The following is a 16,595-nucleotide window of genomic DNA, read 5'->3' on the forward strand; positions in this document are numbered from 1 at the left end:
AAGACTTACCAAATTCCCTTTAGTCTCCTCTTCAGAGTAAATAATCCTAGTTCATTCTTTCAGCCTTTCCTCATAAGTCTTGCCTCCCAGGCCTCTAATCATTTTTTTTGCTTGCAGTGGACTTTCCAAATTGTCCATATCCTTCTTGAAGTGTGGGACCTAGAACTGGGCACAGTACTCCAGGGCTAAGTACAGATAGTCAAAAAGCCCAAGGCTGAATTGATTCAGTCTTTGCAGGTTAGTCTAAGACACAGAGATTTAACTGAGAAACAACTGGACACACATTGACTTTTGATTCAGGAAATACAGCCAAATGCCTGCAGTGGCTCAGGCCAAAAGCTGAGGCACTAGAGCATGCCTTGCTGGCAAATAGCCAGCATGGGCTGTGTGTTCACTCCTTATTTCCTGCTGCCGCTGAGGTTTCTGGGATTTGCAGTCCAAAATCACAGCAGGATTCTGCAGGGTTGCTCATCATTTTCAGGGTTGCTCATCATTTCCTCTTCTTGCTTCCAGGTTCCTCTGGGATTTATAGTCCACAGTTGCAGCCAGAAGTAACTTCCAGTAAGTTTAGTAGGGCAGGGCAGCTTTGTACTCAGGGGAAGGGGGGTTTAACTATGGAAAGTGGGGTTTTTAACCTCCCTCCCTGGCCCCAGACTCCAGCTGGGGGTTGCCGGGGCAGGAGGAAGGGGCAGTCCCTGCCCTCCCCCACAACCCCTCTCTGCTGGAGCAGGCAGCACAGGCCAACCCAGGGCTAGAAAGCATGTTGAGATGCTTGGGGACTGATTTAACTGGATCCAGGAAGGGATCTGGGACAGAAGTTTCATAACATGTTTGAACCAAATCAGTTAAGTCTGATATTACATTCAACCAGGTTTATCTTAAACCAGTTTCAGCCATTTTGAAACTGGTTTAGGTGCACTGAACTTCTGTTCTGTTACAGGTTTAAACCAATTTCTGATCACTTAAACCAGTTAATGTATAACTTCTGTCCCTAGCCCAGGCGAGGCCTCCTCAGTGCCAAACAGAACAGAAAAATTACTTCTCTTCATTTCCACGTGATATTCCTGTTAATACAACCCAGTATGCTGTTGTCCTTTTTTTGCAACAAGAACAAGCTGTTGGCTCATATTCAGCTTATGTTCCACTATAACCACCAGGTCCTTCTCTTCAGTACTACAGCCTAGCCAATCATTTCCCAGTCTATTTGTACATGCAATTATTCCATCTCAACTGCAGGACTTTGCATTTATCCTTGTATAAATCATTTGATTATAGACCATTTCTCCAGGCTATCCAGGTTACTCTGGATCCCAGTCCTATCCTCCAGAGTATCTGAAACTCCAGCCAACTTGGCGTTGTTTGTAAATTTTTAAATCACGTACAGGTGACCCTCGCCATTCACGGGGGATACGGTCTCATATGGCCTGTGCATGGTGAAATCCGTGAATAAGGCACTGCATTCATTTACAGTGTATGTTACAGAAGCATCATGAGTATTTGGTCTGTTTTTTATTTTAAAAACATGAAAAGTTGCCACAAAAATATTGTCTAATCTTTTTGTCCCTTTTTCAGATTCATAGTAGAAAAGGCAAGCAAGGTAGAGGGGAGGTGAAGAGGGGAGCACCAATCAGTTACTCAAAATTTTTATTGACTTTTCTCATTTATGATCCTTTGCCATTTATTTCTATTGCAGAACAAAAATATTTATAAATTTTAAGTTTTTTTAAAGTAACAATTTTTTATAACTTCTACATTACTAACAACAGGAAAGCTTGAAAGCGTTAGCTCAGGCAAATCATGGATAAGTCTCAGTATGGTCTCATGTAAGATAAGTAAGTTCTCACAAATCCTTAGGCAAAGTATTGATTACATACTGGAGTGCGTAGTCAATTTCCATGATTGGAGAAAACCTTCATCTACTTTTTCCAAAGCTCTCAAATACAAGAAATTGTTCAACTTATACACGGTTCATGTCATAAACACCAATTCATAACTTAAAAATCATAATTTGTTAATACAATTTCCAAACTTTGACACCTTTATATAATGAATAATGAATAAATAATTTTAGTCACAAACAACTCTATAACACTCGATATTTATGTTAGCACAATATATATGCAAAAGGTTAACTGTATTAACAATAGTGTTTTAGAGTTGTTTCACCTGATACAAGATGAATGAGAAGTGTTGCAGAACTGTTTTTCTTAAGAGTATTCTATCGGCTAAGACATTTTCTTAAGTTGCAGCTGGGCTAGCCATATGAATCCTTTTAAGGCCTCATATGATAGGAATTCAAATCTCTACTCTTCTTTTGAATTATTCCATTTTATACTCCTGAAACTCAGAACACTCACATATACTGTAATCACTGACATTTATTCTAAGAGCCTGAGGACACTTATATCTTCAAATCCTCATATATTATGCCAGTAAAATATATTACACAGCAAAAAAGGAAAAGTGACCCATTGGTTTCATGTAATATTAGCACCGTAGCTAGTTCATGTACTATTGTACAGGTCTTCTCATAGGTCATTTAACTTTTCTCGGCATTATTATGCCGAGTTGCTGCAGTTCTCTGCTTTTAGTTTTTATGCACATACACTGGATTACAGAGGTATCTGTTGCTCAGCTTGTATCATGTGGAATATATTTTAATTATAAAACCTTTAAAATATTAAAAATTTAAATTAATAAAACTTCTAAACTTATAAAACTGAGTAGCCATCCCCAAATTAAAATATACTGTATAAATGCAATATGAACAACTGCTTTGCCTACTCTTACACAAAACCATGCTAATACGAGACAAACTCCACGATATGTCACCTATACAAAAACTTGAATGGGAAAAAAGGCATCTGACTTAAGATCTTTCAAGGGAAATAGTAGTTTTCAATTGTGTCTTCTTTTTCTGCAGTACAACAACTTCTTATAGTAACATCTGATTTGCCAAAAAGGCTTCCTTGCAGGAAGTACATGTTGCCTTAAGCACATGGCAATTTTTTCACTGTCCCTTACTAGGCCAGTAGAAATTGTGTAAATTCCTTATGATATAGGAAGTCTGGAAGTATAAAATACCTGCACTGCAACAGACTATAATTACATAATAATACTTTCCACAGAGTTTTGCTTTAAGAATCTTAAAAATGAAGCTGGACTATATCCCCATAACCATAAATATCAGGCAAAAAGCTATTTTGGGAAAAGTAGGTTACAAATGTAAAGGTTCTACATGTAAGTGGGTCACACTGCCTGGCTGGTCTTCAAAAAACAGCAGAAACAGGAGAAAAGCAGGGACTGCTCCCTTTCTCACTCCACTCAGCAGCCAGGTAGCACAAGGATGACCCCAGACACTCCTGCATAATCTCTCTGGGACCTACTTCAAGAAGCAGTCTGAGCTGTTGGCAGTGCAGAGGAGAATAAAACTGCCACAGCTGAGCCACATTATAATTAAAAGAACCACTGCAGACATATAAACCACTAAAATCTCTCAACATGTTATTAACTGAGTAAATGCATTGCTACAAGAGCAGGCTGACTTAAAAAAAATAAGAAAGGACTATTCACTAATGGGCATCTCTTAGTTATACATTACCTCTCTGTGGATCACTCTTAATAGGTCTGCAACTTTCTGGTAAAGTAGGGATTCCTACAGTGTAAAGAATCACATCAAATGAAATCCCTCTTTAGTAAAGCAGTATCAAGAAAAAAATCATTTAAAATAGGACATTATGCAGAACAGTGCTCACCTGCAACATATTTACATGTAAAATGTTATTAGTATGTTCCCTCAGGAGCTCTTTACTAAGGCTATATCCAGAATAAGACTAATTACATGAGAAGGAAACATATGATGGTGACCACCATCAAAGTGGCTCTTCAGTCATCCTGGTACCCAAAGTTATGATCTCTGCCTAGGCTACAATAATGGTTTTTAAGCAAGGTTTGAAACTATTTTTCTTTTTGTGTAATGATTTTTATTTAAAGGAAAATATACATACTTAATCATTTGAAAATTAAATAAAAATGCTCCTTCCCCTTAGCATCCAATCAAGAAATTTTTTTTACATGACCACTAAAATCTATATCCTCAATAGGCGTTGTGGGATCATGAAAAAGTTGTAGGAATATATTCAGATTCTATATAATTCTATACCCAGTCCATACTGTGGATAATCACAGACTGTACACTCCATAATGTCAAATATTTTGACATTTTTAGGATATAAAACTGATTTACTTCTAGACATTCAGAAGTTTATCAGATTACTAAAACTGCAGCATTAGTATGCTTTCTGAAAGTAGGATACAGAATAAAATAGAGTAATAATGCATGCAAAAAAATAGGGGGAAAATGGCTTGATCATTAAACAGACCAATTTAACATCCTACTGAAAGGAATAAGGACAGCAGAAGCAAACAAATATTCTTATTACTGACCAAAAATGGCTGCATGCTGTCATGAACAGTTCTTTCCATTTGCATCAATCAAAATAATTTCAAATCTATATTTTTTGGTTCTGGAAAGCACTCAACACAGACAGTGTAAGGAAATGGCCAGACTCTCGCTAAATGTCTTAAACCAACTGTATCACCACCTTCTTGTCATTGCATGGTAACAATCCAAATTCAAAAATGCACAAAAATAAGAGACAATGAATATTGATAGAACATGGACTTCTTTGGAAAAGCAGCTTATGAGAGAAGCGCCTGAACTTGATGAGGAGATCTGTGTAGTATGGTTTCTGGTTCCTTGTATTCATTTGCTGGATTCATCACAGCTGCATATAATTCACTGTAGGCTCTGCAGACCAGCTCTGTGGACTGTTTTATAATTTGCTCTCTAAAAAAAAAAAAAAAAAAGAATTGCACGTGATTATACAGTGTATGGCAATGCTACACTCAAAATAGTCAATACGATCAACTTTCCCTCAGATGGTGTACTGTAAAGATACTTAACCACCAATTCCCCCCCCCCCCCCCCCATCTTACAGCCTGAATCAAATAAAACAGGTTGAAAATTACACTGGTCAGAGATCCAGGATCTGCTGTGGCTTGTTTCTGACTAACAATATTACTGCATGTGAGTCAGTGTGGCTAAAGTGTCTTACTCCTGAAACAAGAGTATAAGCCTCAGTCTAAAATACATGCTGAAAGTCAGTCCAGCTGTAAAATGGGTACCTACTTATTTGGGCAAGGGAGCTGGATGTGATGATAGCCACATCACTCCCTTGTTTGATCGTGGTTACAAACTAGAAAACCTAACCAGGCTGGCCCAACTGATCCCATGGCTTGGGTAGATCTTCAAATATTGCAGTAAGTCTTGTCATTTTTATTCTTCTAAGGCAGTAGTGTTCAACCTTTTGGCCCTGAAGGCCAGATGAGTGGGCATGGCCCTTTTAATGAGAAAGTTTTTTCTAATATCTACCTAAACTTCCCTTGCTGCAACCTGAGACCATTGATCCTTGTTTCGTCATCCACCCCCACTGAGAACATAGAGAGCATAGAGACAAATTGGCGCATATAAATCAATTGTAAAACTGAATTAGAACAAGTTGAGATAAAATAGATATTTTAAAGTTGTGAATAGCAGCAACAAGTGAATCTTTTCAACAACTAATATTAATGGAGGGTCTGTTGTTAATCAGTGAATTAGGTTTTCAGTCACCATGACAACATATCATTTTCATCACCAACAAAGACCACTGAATTTTCTAAAAATACCAACTAATTTCAATCCTACACAAACTAAAAAGGAATGCTATTAGAGTCATAACTAAAAATATCATACACAGATTTTTTAAATATGTAAAGTAATTTTTAAAATTAGAAAGGCAACAATATACATAAACAAATATTGGAGAGTTTTCTTCCTGGTTATAGAACTAAAATGAGATGTGAATTATCAAAATGAAGCAGCCACATCACTAATGCCCTGTTAGTAATATAGGATTTTTTGAGGCAATGAACACTTAGTTCCAAACAGAGTATACCAATGTAAATTGTCACTCATGATTTAAAAGTCACTTTATTTTTAAAAGAACCATTTCAAAAGCAGGCTGAAGGCCTATAAAACTAATCTGAAATATGAATTATTACAACTTTAATTGATTAAATATCAGTTTATAATTATCAAATGATACTACAGGGTTTTTTTTAATTTTTCGAAACTGCTATAGATAAAAATCAAATATTGAGTAAGTAGAGACCCTGATTCTACAAATAAACACTTCAGCAGGTAAGTAACTTTACTCATGTGAATAAAGTAAAGGAAAATTTTTGCTTTAAATTACATGCGAGTAACCATTTGAAACTTCAAACTATTTTTATTTAAAAATTTATCTTCGGGCATAATATCAGCAAAACAAAACCGGTTTAGTGTTAACAATAAAAAAACTACTGAGATTTTTCAATACATGAAAAATTATTTTGTGACTGATAATTAGAATTCTAAATCCATATTTAGGCACCTAAGTACAGGATTTCTAAAATAAACTGAGTCAGAAATCTGCATAGTTTGATGAGGAAGCGCAGTCTGTGGAAAAACTTCAGCTTTCTTTTTTAACAGAAGTGCAATGTATAAAATGAGGGGAGTGGTTCCACAAGCTATTTGCTTACTTTTTCATATGAGTTTGTATTCTCAGGATGCTAACAAGGCCTTGCACTTTTCTTCAACATGGTTGAGCAGTTTAAGTTTGAAATTTCTTTGTGAAAAAATAAAATCTACGTAAAATCTGGAATTCTAGAAACAGGAAACTGAGATGCCTCTAGACCCTGGGGATCACAGCTGCCAGGATCCCTAGGGCTTGAGATATTTAGCCTGGACATGATGTACCCCTGAGGTTTGGAGCCCCGTCAGATGGGGCTCGCAGCCACAGGGGAGACCCTGCTACACATGCAAATTAAAGCTGGATAGCAATCAGCTACAAAGTTAGTAAACATTTTTGAGGTCTAACTTTCCAGCTGGTTGGAGTTTTTTATTGTGTGATAGCTACTTTGCACACACGGCTGATCTCCCAATTAACCAGTTAACTTCACAATATCTGTAACATATAGAGGGGGCCTAAGGGAAACAAGTACAAAATCACAGAAAGACAGGAAAATAGGGCTAGAAGGGACATCAGCAGGACATCTTGTCTACTGTAACTCCCTGCTTAAAGTAGGAACATCCTTATCTATTTTATCCTAGATAAATATTTGTCAAATCTGCACTAACATCCAATTATGGAGATTTTGCCACTTCAAGGTAATCTTTTCTAGTACTGAACCATTCTTGTGGTTAGAAAGGTATCCAACCTAAATCTTTCCTGTTTCAATTTAAGTCAAATACTTCTTGTCCTATTCCTTATAATCACAGAAAACAGTTGATCACCATCCCTTTTTGCATTAAAAAAGCATTATCAAATCCCCCCTCAGTCTTCTCTTCTTCAAACTAGATCATTTCAGTTCTTCCAACCTTTACTAATATGTCATGCTTTCTAGTTTTCTAATTATTTTAGTTCCTCTACTCTGGGCTCTCAATTCATCTACATCTTTCTTGAAGGGTGATCTTTAAAACTGGACACAGTACTCCAGGTGAGGTGAAGTCTCACCAAGTGCTGAATGGAGTGGAAATACAGTAGCATTTCCTGTGTCTTGCAATACTTTTAAGCGTCTTACACTACTTTTAATAAATATTACATTGTTGCCTCATTCAGCTTACAGTCCACTATAACCCCCATGTCCTTTTCTCCAGTACTACAGCCTATCCAGCCATCCCTCATCTTGAATTTGTACATTTTGTTTGTTCATTCTCAATGCATTACTTTGCATTTATCCTTACTGAATTTCACTTGATATACTTCAAATCATACTTCCAATTTAACAGTGTCATTTTGAATCCTAATACTGTCCTCTAACACACCAGCTACACCTCTTAGCTACCCAGCTACATTTCATCTGCAGAATTTACTGAGTGATAGTCTATCCTCCAAACAATTAATGAAAATACTGTCCTAAACTTTAGGACCCTCATTTGATACCAGTGGCCAGTAAACTGATAACCATGATTTAAGTATAATGATCCAACTAGTTATACATCCACCTTGTAGTAATTTCACCTAATTTCACCTTACCTTACTTACAAAGAATGTCCTGGGGGACAGTGTCAAAAGGTTTGCTGAAGTCCAGGTATATCATATGCAGCTCTCTCCCCCTGTACATAAAACCCATCATCTTGTCATAAAAGGAAACTATGTTGGTAAGCATGACTTTCTCTTGACATAGCCATGTTGGCTATTTCATTTCATCTTGCTATCATATATTTAGAAATATACTCTCTGATAATACGCTCCAGTATCTTTCTATCTAAACTGGATTGATTGGTCTGTAAATACCAGAGTCCTTTCTTGCTCCATTTTTTAAAGATAGGAACTATACTTGCTCTTTCCCAGTCTTCTGGGACCTCACCTAATGTCTCACAGATAATACCCAATGGCTTTGCAATTATCTCATCCAATTTGTTGAACATTCGTTGGTTCCCCAGGGAAAAGCAGTGGCGGAGCACCTTGTGCTGCCACTAGCTGTCCCCGGGGAATGCCTGTGCCACGTGCCCTCTGATGCGTGGCAAGTTACTCTGGGTGGGGTAGGGGAGACTGGGGCCAGTATAGGGTTGGCCTAAGCAGCCTCACATAGGGTCCTGGGGGCCTCCTGGGCCTGCAACAGCGACAATCCTGCTGCTGGGAGCCAGGCTGGCAGCTGAAGCATGCCTCTGGTTGGTAGGGCCGTGTGAACCTTCAGTAGTTGATTCGGAGGAGATTCGTCAGTCAAATCTCTGAATCCAAATCGAATTGGGAGACCCATTAATCTCTCTGAATTGAATCGGAAGCCTCTGAATCAATTCAGAGAGATTTAGCCATAGACCATACAGGCAGGCCATAGACCATACTGGCAGGAGCAGCAGGATGAGCCCCAGCTTGAGCCGGCAGCCCCAGGAGAAGCTGCAGGATCTGGGGGGAATGATTGGGGAGCTCTGGGGAATGATCAGGGAGCTGCAGGATTGAACCAGAAACTGGGTGGAATGATAGAGAGCTGGGGGAATGAACAGGGGCTTCCCCCCAGCTCCCAGTTCGATCCCCCAGCTCACGTGGCTTCTCTGGGGGCTGCCAGCTCAAGCTCTGGCTCCCCCAGCTGCCCTCCTGCTGGGGCGAGGCAGGCAGTGCTGGCAGCCCCGGGAGAAGCCGCAGGGGCTAGGGGGAATGATCAGGGAGCTGGGGGAACAATCAGGGAGCTGGGGCATTAAACTGGGAACTGGGGGCAAAGATTGGGGGCTGAGGGAATGAACAGGGGTTTACCTCCAGTTCCCGGCTCAATCCCCCAGCTCCCAATCATTCCCCCCAGTCCCCACAGCTTCTCCCGGGGCTGCCAACACTGACTGCCTTGCCCTGGTGGGGAGGCAGAAAGACAAAGTGCGGCTTGAGCTGGCAGCCCTAGGACAAGCCAAGGGAGCTGGGGGAACGAACAGGGGCTTCCCCCAGCTCCTGGTTTGATTCTGCAGTTCCCAGTTCAAACCCCCAGCTCCCCAATCATTCCCTTAACTCCCCAATCATTCCCCCCAGTCCCCACGGCTTCTCCTGGGGCTACCAGTTCAAGCCAGGGCTCATCTGGCTGCTCCCCCAGCTGCTCCCACCAGCACTGCCTGCCTGTATAGTCTATGGCTGAATAAGATTCAGCACCGAATATCTTCAGATTTGGCTGAATTGAACTGGGACAGCGATCTGAATCACTGTCCCTTCAAATCCAAAGCGAATACTTTCCGCTTTGCACAGGCCTACTGGCTGGCCCAGCTTCGGTTTTGAGTGATGCATGCTGTCTCCAAGTGTGCCACTCCACTGTTTTTCCCCACAGGTTTTTTTTTACCCCTGGATATCCAGTGGTCAATTCCCCCTCTCCGCCCCCGGGCATGGCTCCCTTGCCGTGTGGAAAACACCTGTACATGCGGTATGTGGTGCCACAGATGTGTTTGTGGTGCCATATATATGACATGGCCGCACTTGTCTGGACACGGCCTTGCTGTCCTATCCTTTGTTTGTATGGGGATACAAGTGTACAAGGCCTTGTACACTTAATACTGGTTAAGGAAAAACCAACTCTCATGGATTCTGTTTCTTCCCCCACAGACTTCTTCCCCTTGGGAACCTGCCTACACCAGGCTCTCGAGTTTGTTTGTGTGTGCTTTTCTGAAGTCCAGCAACCTGTTCTGCTGCTTTTCTTCCTCCTTTCCTTCCTTTCCTCTCTCAGGTTCATGAACTGTATTCACTGTCACCCAAGTTAACTTTCAGCTAATTCCCTCCTTACTAGTAAGCAGCAAATCAAGAGCCTCCTTCTGTGTTGTTTTTGCACCAAAAGGCTGTTTCCAATGCAATCCAAAAACTTGCTAGCTAGTCTGTGCACTGTTATCTTCTCAGCAGATATCATGGTAACTAAAGTCTCAATGATTTGGAAACCTCAATCCAGTTTTAAAAGGCAGATCCAGCTTCTTTCCCTTATCTGGTGGCCTAGAGGAGACACTCATCACAAAGTAGTTTTTGCTGTTTTCCCAAATTTACATTAACCCACAGTCTTTCAAATACCCATTTTAGTGAATAAGTAGTAAATTGGAAGTAAAGAACATGTAAATAAAAATCTGATTTAAACTGAAATCAGCTACAGCTTTTTGTTAAAACAAAACAAAACAAACCCTTTATCAATCGTGGCTCCCAGTGACTTCAATAGACAACGCAGGTGCTCAGTAACTGTAAAAGTCATGCCAGCAACCCATAATTTTGATAGCACTGCCAAGGATCCAAAGTCAATAAAAAACAGGTGGCAGCCATTTTCATTTTTCAATGGGCAAAAGGTTAAAGATATGATTCTCAGAGGTGCCAAGTGCCTGCATCACCTAAGGATTTTAATAGAGTTTTTAGAAGAGCTAAGAATCTTTAAACAAGCCCAATTTACTCACCAAATGTCATAAAATGAAATACTGACAGAGTAAGAAACCAAAACAAATTCTTTAGACTCCCAACCCTGTAGGCAAGATATTGGACCACAGAGCTGCCCCTTTAAATGGAGTCATGACTACATATTCAGCAAAGGGCTTAAAATTAGGGATCTGGCATCTAAACAAAGTGCTTTCACTGGCAACAGTCACACTAAGAGTCAGTCTGGAAAGTCTAAGTACAGAAGTAATACATAGGAGGGGGAACAAATGTATATGGCTGGGAACTATGCATTTTATCAGTCTGGTACCCTACCAAGTATTAGAAATAATGGTAAAAAAAAAGAGGTGTTATATACTAAGTTCTGATAACAGCTCTGCTATTGAAAGTCTTGCTAATGTTAACTGTGCTAGCTGCATCCCACTTTCCTTTCCATATTTCAAAAGTACACAACACTGACACCTAACACATGGCTGTGTGGAGATCTACAGGAAAGGTCAAGGTGCCAAGCTACAAGAATTAACGCGACAGACCCCATAGGTGCTTTGTGCAACAGGGCTGAGAGGTTCCAGATCCTCATGGGGAAAGACCACTGAGTCTCTCTGGGGTGGTCCACAGACTCTCTCCTTCCTTTCTCTCTCCTTCCTCTTGACCCTGCTCTTCCATTGCAACAAGCACTGCTATTCTGACTGGCCATTCCTGTTTTACACACAGGATTGCAAAGCCCTCTACTCAATCTAATTTCTTTTTGTTCTGCAGAACAACGGTTGTAGGAACAAAGCAGAAGACTCTGTAAATACTAGGAATGTTTGTGGGTATAATGTCTTATTGTGCTTCTTCTTTATGTCTCCTTGTTTCCCCAGGATATTCCAATTTTCAACCATGAGCCTTGCAAAGGAAACAACATATCTGATCGCTCCATGATTTCAGCTGGCCTCTTTGGCTCCCTCAGACTATGGGCCAGACATGGTGAGTTGTTATAACTGCTAACTGACCACAAACTGCACAAACAACTAGTTTATACTAAAATATTCTATTACTTTTGTTATCTGGCCTCTGTTAAATAATAATAAAAAGACTACTGATTGCATAGTCTTAGAGATTCAAATCATGTTAATCACTCTTAGAAGTGGTCACTCCAGAAAAAAAAGAGGTGCTGTGGTGTAAGGAATCTTGCGCTGCCATTGCCAAAATGTTGGAGAGGTAGGGCCCTAGGGATACAAAACTAGGCAGGTAGAGCACCAAGGCAGGCAGAATGCCCAATCAGTATGTTTAGCAAACTTCCTAGTGGCAAGAAAGTAGGAAACAGAAACATTAAGGATTCTTAAAGCTTTCTGATAGGGGGAAAAATGAGTCATACATGTAGCTGTTTTAGTCATATGATATTGTCCTCTGTCATGCATGTATACAACTGGATTGTAATTGATTGTGAGGTTCCTGAGTTTTGTAGGATTAAAATGCAAGTTTATGCCATATACTACATAATATAACTATTTTCACAAGTGTCGAGAGGCTGCTAAAATTACTGTTGAGATAACTTTTTGATCACTGAAGCCCATCTAATTTGTTGACTGTAAATATTACAAACCTTCATGTGCTTCACATTTAATTGGAAAGTCTTAGGGTCAGTGTGCCCTTATTTGCCACATTTTAGAATATATTCATGAAAACAAGAAGAAATATAAATATGCGAGTCCTCACTAATATTTCAAAAGCAGAAATCACAAAAAAACTAAAAAAATAATATATTAGACTAAACAAGAACAACAGCATTCTACAATAAAAGGTACCAAGTTATTGAGTTCAATAGAGTGGCTACAGAAATGGCGTTAAAAGAGAACGCTACAATAGGGAATTATGTAGGGTATTATCATTGGAAGGCTTATAAAACAATTCCAAAGTAATCTACATCAGAAATAAGGAACTGCTAATGAATACTTTCTCAGTAGGCAATTGCAATTCACTTCATTGTGTCTGAGGACTAGGAAGAAGCTACAAGTTACAAAAATATACCTTATTGATTGCTTGCTCAAAAAGAGTACAACAAAAAAATAATTAAATCAAGACTTAAAGGACTATCTGAACTTCCTTACAGTTAAAAAACATAATTTATGATGCAGACCATAAAACCATTAAATGTGTACTTCTGCTCATTTAAAGCACTTACTTCACAGTGGCACTTAGGAGGAAATTCAGTTGTGGCATTAGTAAATTATCTGGAGCAGACAGGTAGCGATCAAATTGAACCTAAGAAAAAAGAAGTCTGAATCTGGGAACATATATCACATCAAGAACACCAAAAACTTGTAAGAATATGCAAATTATTTCAAAAACCAAGTTCTCTGAAAAGTGTGCTCATTAAAATGAGACCTCGTAAACTAACCAATTAGTTCCTTTTATTTATCTAATTTGAGAATGGAAGGGTATGGACAAACAAGTGACAGCAAGTCAAAGCTTCTCTGAAAAATCTGTTGATGCCCTTGCTCTTACCAGTAAGTGAAAAATTAAATGTGGTAATTTATTCCTGCCTTGAATTTGGGCAAAGTTAACACAGTTTGACTTTCACTTAACAATCACTGTAGTGCAGCTAAAACAAAACTAAAAAGACCTTGCCCACTTTAACTCCCTGTAATTTGTTTGTCTGCCAATACCCTTAATCAAGTTAGTTCTATAGAGACAACACAATTATGAGAGAATTAAGTGGATTTTTCTCTGGCCAATCAAGACAAAATTATTGCATTTGCATGTAACCCCAATGAACCTGCCTGAATTTGTACAAGCTAAAATATAACCCAAGAAAAGGTGGTCAACTCAATGTGCAATGGAGACCAAAAAAGCCAAAAAAATGTTGGGCATCATTAAGAAATAAACATAACAGAGACCATTATCATACCATAATCCAAATCCATGGTGCTCCTACATCTTAAATTCTCTGTGCAGTTCTGGTCTGCACATCTCAAAAAAGATTACAAACGGTACAAAGAAAGGTAACCAAAATGATCAGGGACATGGAGCAGTTGCCATGCCAGGAGAGACTAAAAGGGTTAGGACTCTTCACTTTGGAAAGGAGAAGGCTGAGGGCAGATATGACAGAAGTGTGTAGAGCAAGTGACTAGAGAAGATAGAACAAGGGGCACCACTGAAATTAGTACGGGACAGATTTAAAACTAACAAGAGAAATAACTTTTTTATGCAACACAGTTAACTTGTGGGATTCATTGCCACTGTAGGTGGCAGACAGAGATAGCATAGCAGGTTCAAAAAGGGACAAGGCAAATTAATGGATGATAGAGCTATTAATAATTGTTGAACAGAATAGTGGGAGATGTTATCTTTGACATCTTTAAACCAATAATGGTGGATTCAAGGGTGGATATTGGATAGGAGATGGATAACTCTAGATCTATCCAGTTTAACGCTCTCCATCGAGCACCCACTTTTGTGACTGCTGAAGACAAAATACTGGGACAGTAAGGTGCTTTTTGTGTTCTTACTGGACTGAAGAGAAAATTCTGTTCAGATAATCTTTATTAATGGTAACAATAAGTAAGCCAAGCACAGTGTACTTAAAGAGCCCAACCTTTTAAGAATTTAGGGAGGAAAAAAATCTCTCTCATAAAAAACATATTTTATATGAAAAACTACTGAATTACAGTATATGCAGTCATCTTTTCAGAGTAAAACTGCACTTCAAAAGCTAACTGAGAAGGACTGACAATTCATTTAAGCTGGATACTGAACTGTGCGATTGCCACAGGTGCCAATTAACTTCTTCTTGCTCCTTTGGGAAAAACCATCAACTGATGATGCAACTAAAAACAATTCTAGTATATGTCCAGTACCTCACTTGTAAGCTTTACTTAACTACTTTGATCAAATTAAACTTTTAAATTTTAGTATAATTTACATCTATAAATTCTTGTATCTCAGAACGCAGAGGCAAAAAAAGCCAATGATTAGAACTAATTACAGTTAGGTATGTGCTCTCAACAATTTAAGATGATTCACAGTGTAACATTCTTGGAAGAAACTTTGTGTTTCTCAAGGTTCCAGAACCTGGTATTTTATTACTACCAGTTCATAAATAATTTTATATTTGTACTATTTCTGCAGGTCAAATTAAACTTAGGTCAGATACCAACTATTAAAAACAAATAATATTTTCCAAATCATACAACCTAATGAGTTTTTAAACTTTGAAAAGAGTGGGATACGTTTTGTTATGTAAAGCATTACACAATGCATTATAAAACATTTCTCCATGCCATTAATTTGATATAAGGAACAGTTAATTTTAAAGTCTTTGCACTAGCTTGCAAAAATAAACATGTTTCCATCTGTTAAAAATACCCCATCTGATTCTTGAATTATTCCTGAATTGATTTTTTTCTTTTCCAAGTAATGTAATTAATTTGTCAAGATTAATAGCTAAATGAAGTAACAGCTACAATGTCAAAGATCCTAAAACAAATGCAGTTTATTTTAATTTTATTAGAAGTTACTTCTATTTTTAGTACATAACTATATTTTAGCATGGTCTATTAAGAATGGATTTTAGAATTTATTTAACTGTCAAAGTTTGATGGAAGAGCCTGAAAAGTTTATAGGAGAAACAGATATTAAACTTCAAAACAGAAAGTATACTTTTAGACAAATACATTCTGTGGCCTATGAATGTATCAGTATTTGTTGTTTTTTTAAAATGGTGACAGAACAAAAAACTGCAAAAAATGACAGAACAAAATGCAACTTACCATTGCAGCCTTCAGTGACACTGAATCCAAAGTAGGTAAATTTGACAGGGGACCCTAAACATAATTTGTCAAATAAGGAAAGGTTTACGTGACTGTATAAATTATGAAATTGTCCTAAATTGTACTGTCATTTTACTATACCTGTAGGGCAGGGTCTAGGTCTGACTATCTGCCCTATGAATCAATCACTACACAGGAGATGGTACTAGAAAACTGTAACAACAATCACTAGTTCAGGCTATCTAAATTATGTTCATTCACTTCCTTAATTAAAGATGGCTAACACTGTGCTCCTCATCTCTCCACATAAGCCTTCTCTTCCTTCTACATTACCGGTGATAACAATGCTACTCTCCCCACCAAGCAGTCTAGCTACCTCGTATACAGTTTAATAACATCAGTTTTGAAAATGGCTTTGTAAAATGGATGGATGAATAATGACTAGGAAATCAAATAAGCACCTTTTTGGGTAGAGCTGCATTTAAAAATGGTTCATCTTAACATTTCCCTATTGATCTGAGGCACTGGATATCTTTTTAAGCAACAGAATCCTAAATCTAGAAATTCTTCTCTTCAGCACAATACAATACTCTCTATCTATACACAGTATTTTTTTCTACTTTCAAGCACAGAGAATAATGTATTTGTGGAAGCTAAAAGACATCAAAAACAAAAATATAGTTGAAAGGAAAAGGTTTTTAGCAATACCTGTAGCATAAGCAACTGCAATACATTATAATGCTTAACACAGAGGAACTATGACTAGTTTTTTAATGCTTTCTAAAAATCTTATTTAGATTTAAACACTGAAGAATGTAGACACCACCAATTTCCATAATTCTAGGTCAAAACCAGGTACCACAAGAAATACTACCTC

General features: G+C 38.3%; 1 protein-coding gene across 1 annotated transcript in view; it reads right to left on the minus strand.

Annotated features, from left to right (window-relative positions):
* Positions 1 to 1,627: 1,627 nt before the first annotated feature.
* Positions 1,628 to 16,595, minus strand: part of COG6 (component of oligomeric golgi complex 6) — a 112,282-nt gene continuing 97,314 nt past the window's right edge. Inside the window, exons 17-19 of the mRNA XM_006259885.4 lie at positions 15,719 to 15,772; positions 13,132 to 13,211; positions 1,628 to 4,849 (exon numbers count right to left, since the gene is read on the minus strand). Of these exons, the coding sequence (XP_006259947.1) occupies positions 4,702 to 4,849; positions 13,132 to 13,211; positions 15,719 to 15,772 (282 nt within the window). The 3' untranslated portion in view covers positions 1,628 to 4,701. The remainder of the gene's footprint in view (positions 4,850 to 13,131; positions 13,212 to 15,718; positions 15,773 to 16,595) is intronic.

This window comes from Alligator mississippiensis, chromosome 1, assembly GCF_030867095.1.
Source record: "Alligator mississippiensis isolate rAllMis1 chromosome 1, rAllMis1, whole genome shotgun sequence".
In the NCBI taxonomy this organism is placed as follows: domain Eukaryota; kingdom Metazoa; phylum Chordata; order Crocodylia; family Alligatoridae; genus Alligator; species Alligator mississippiensis.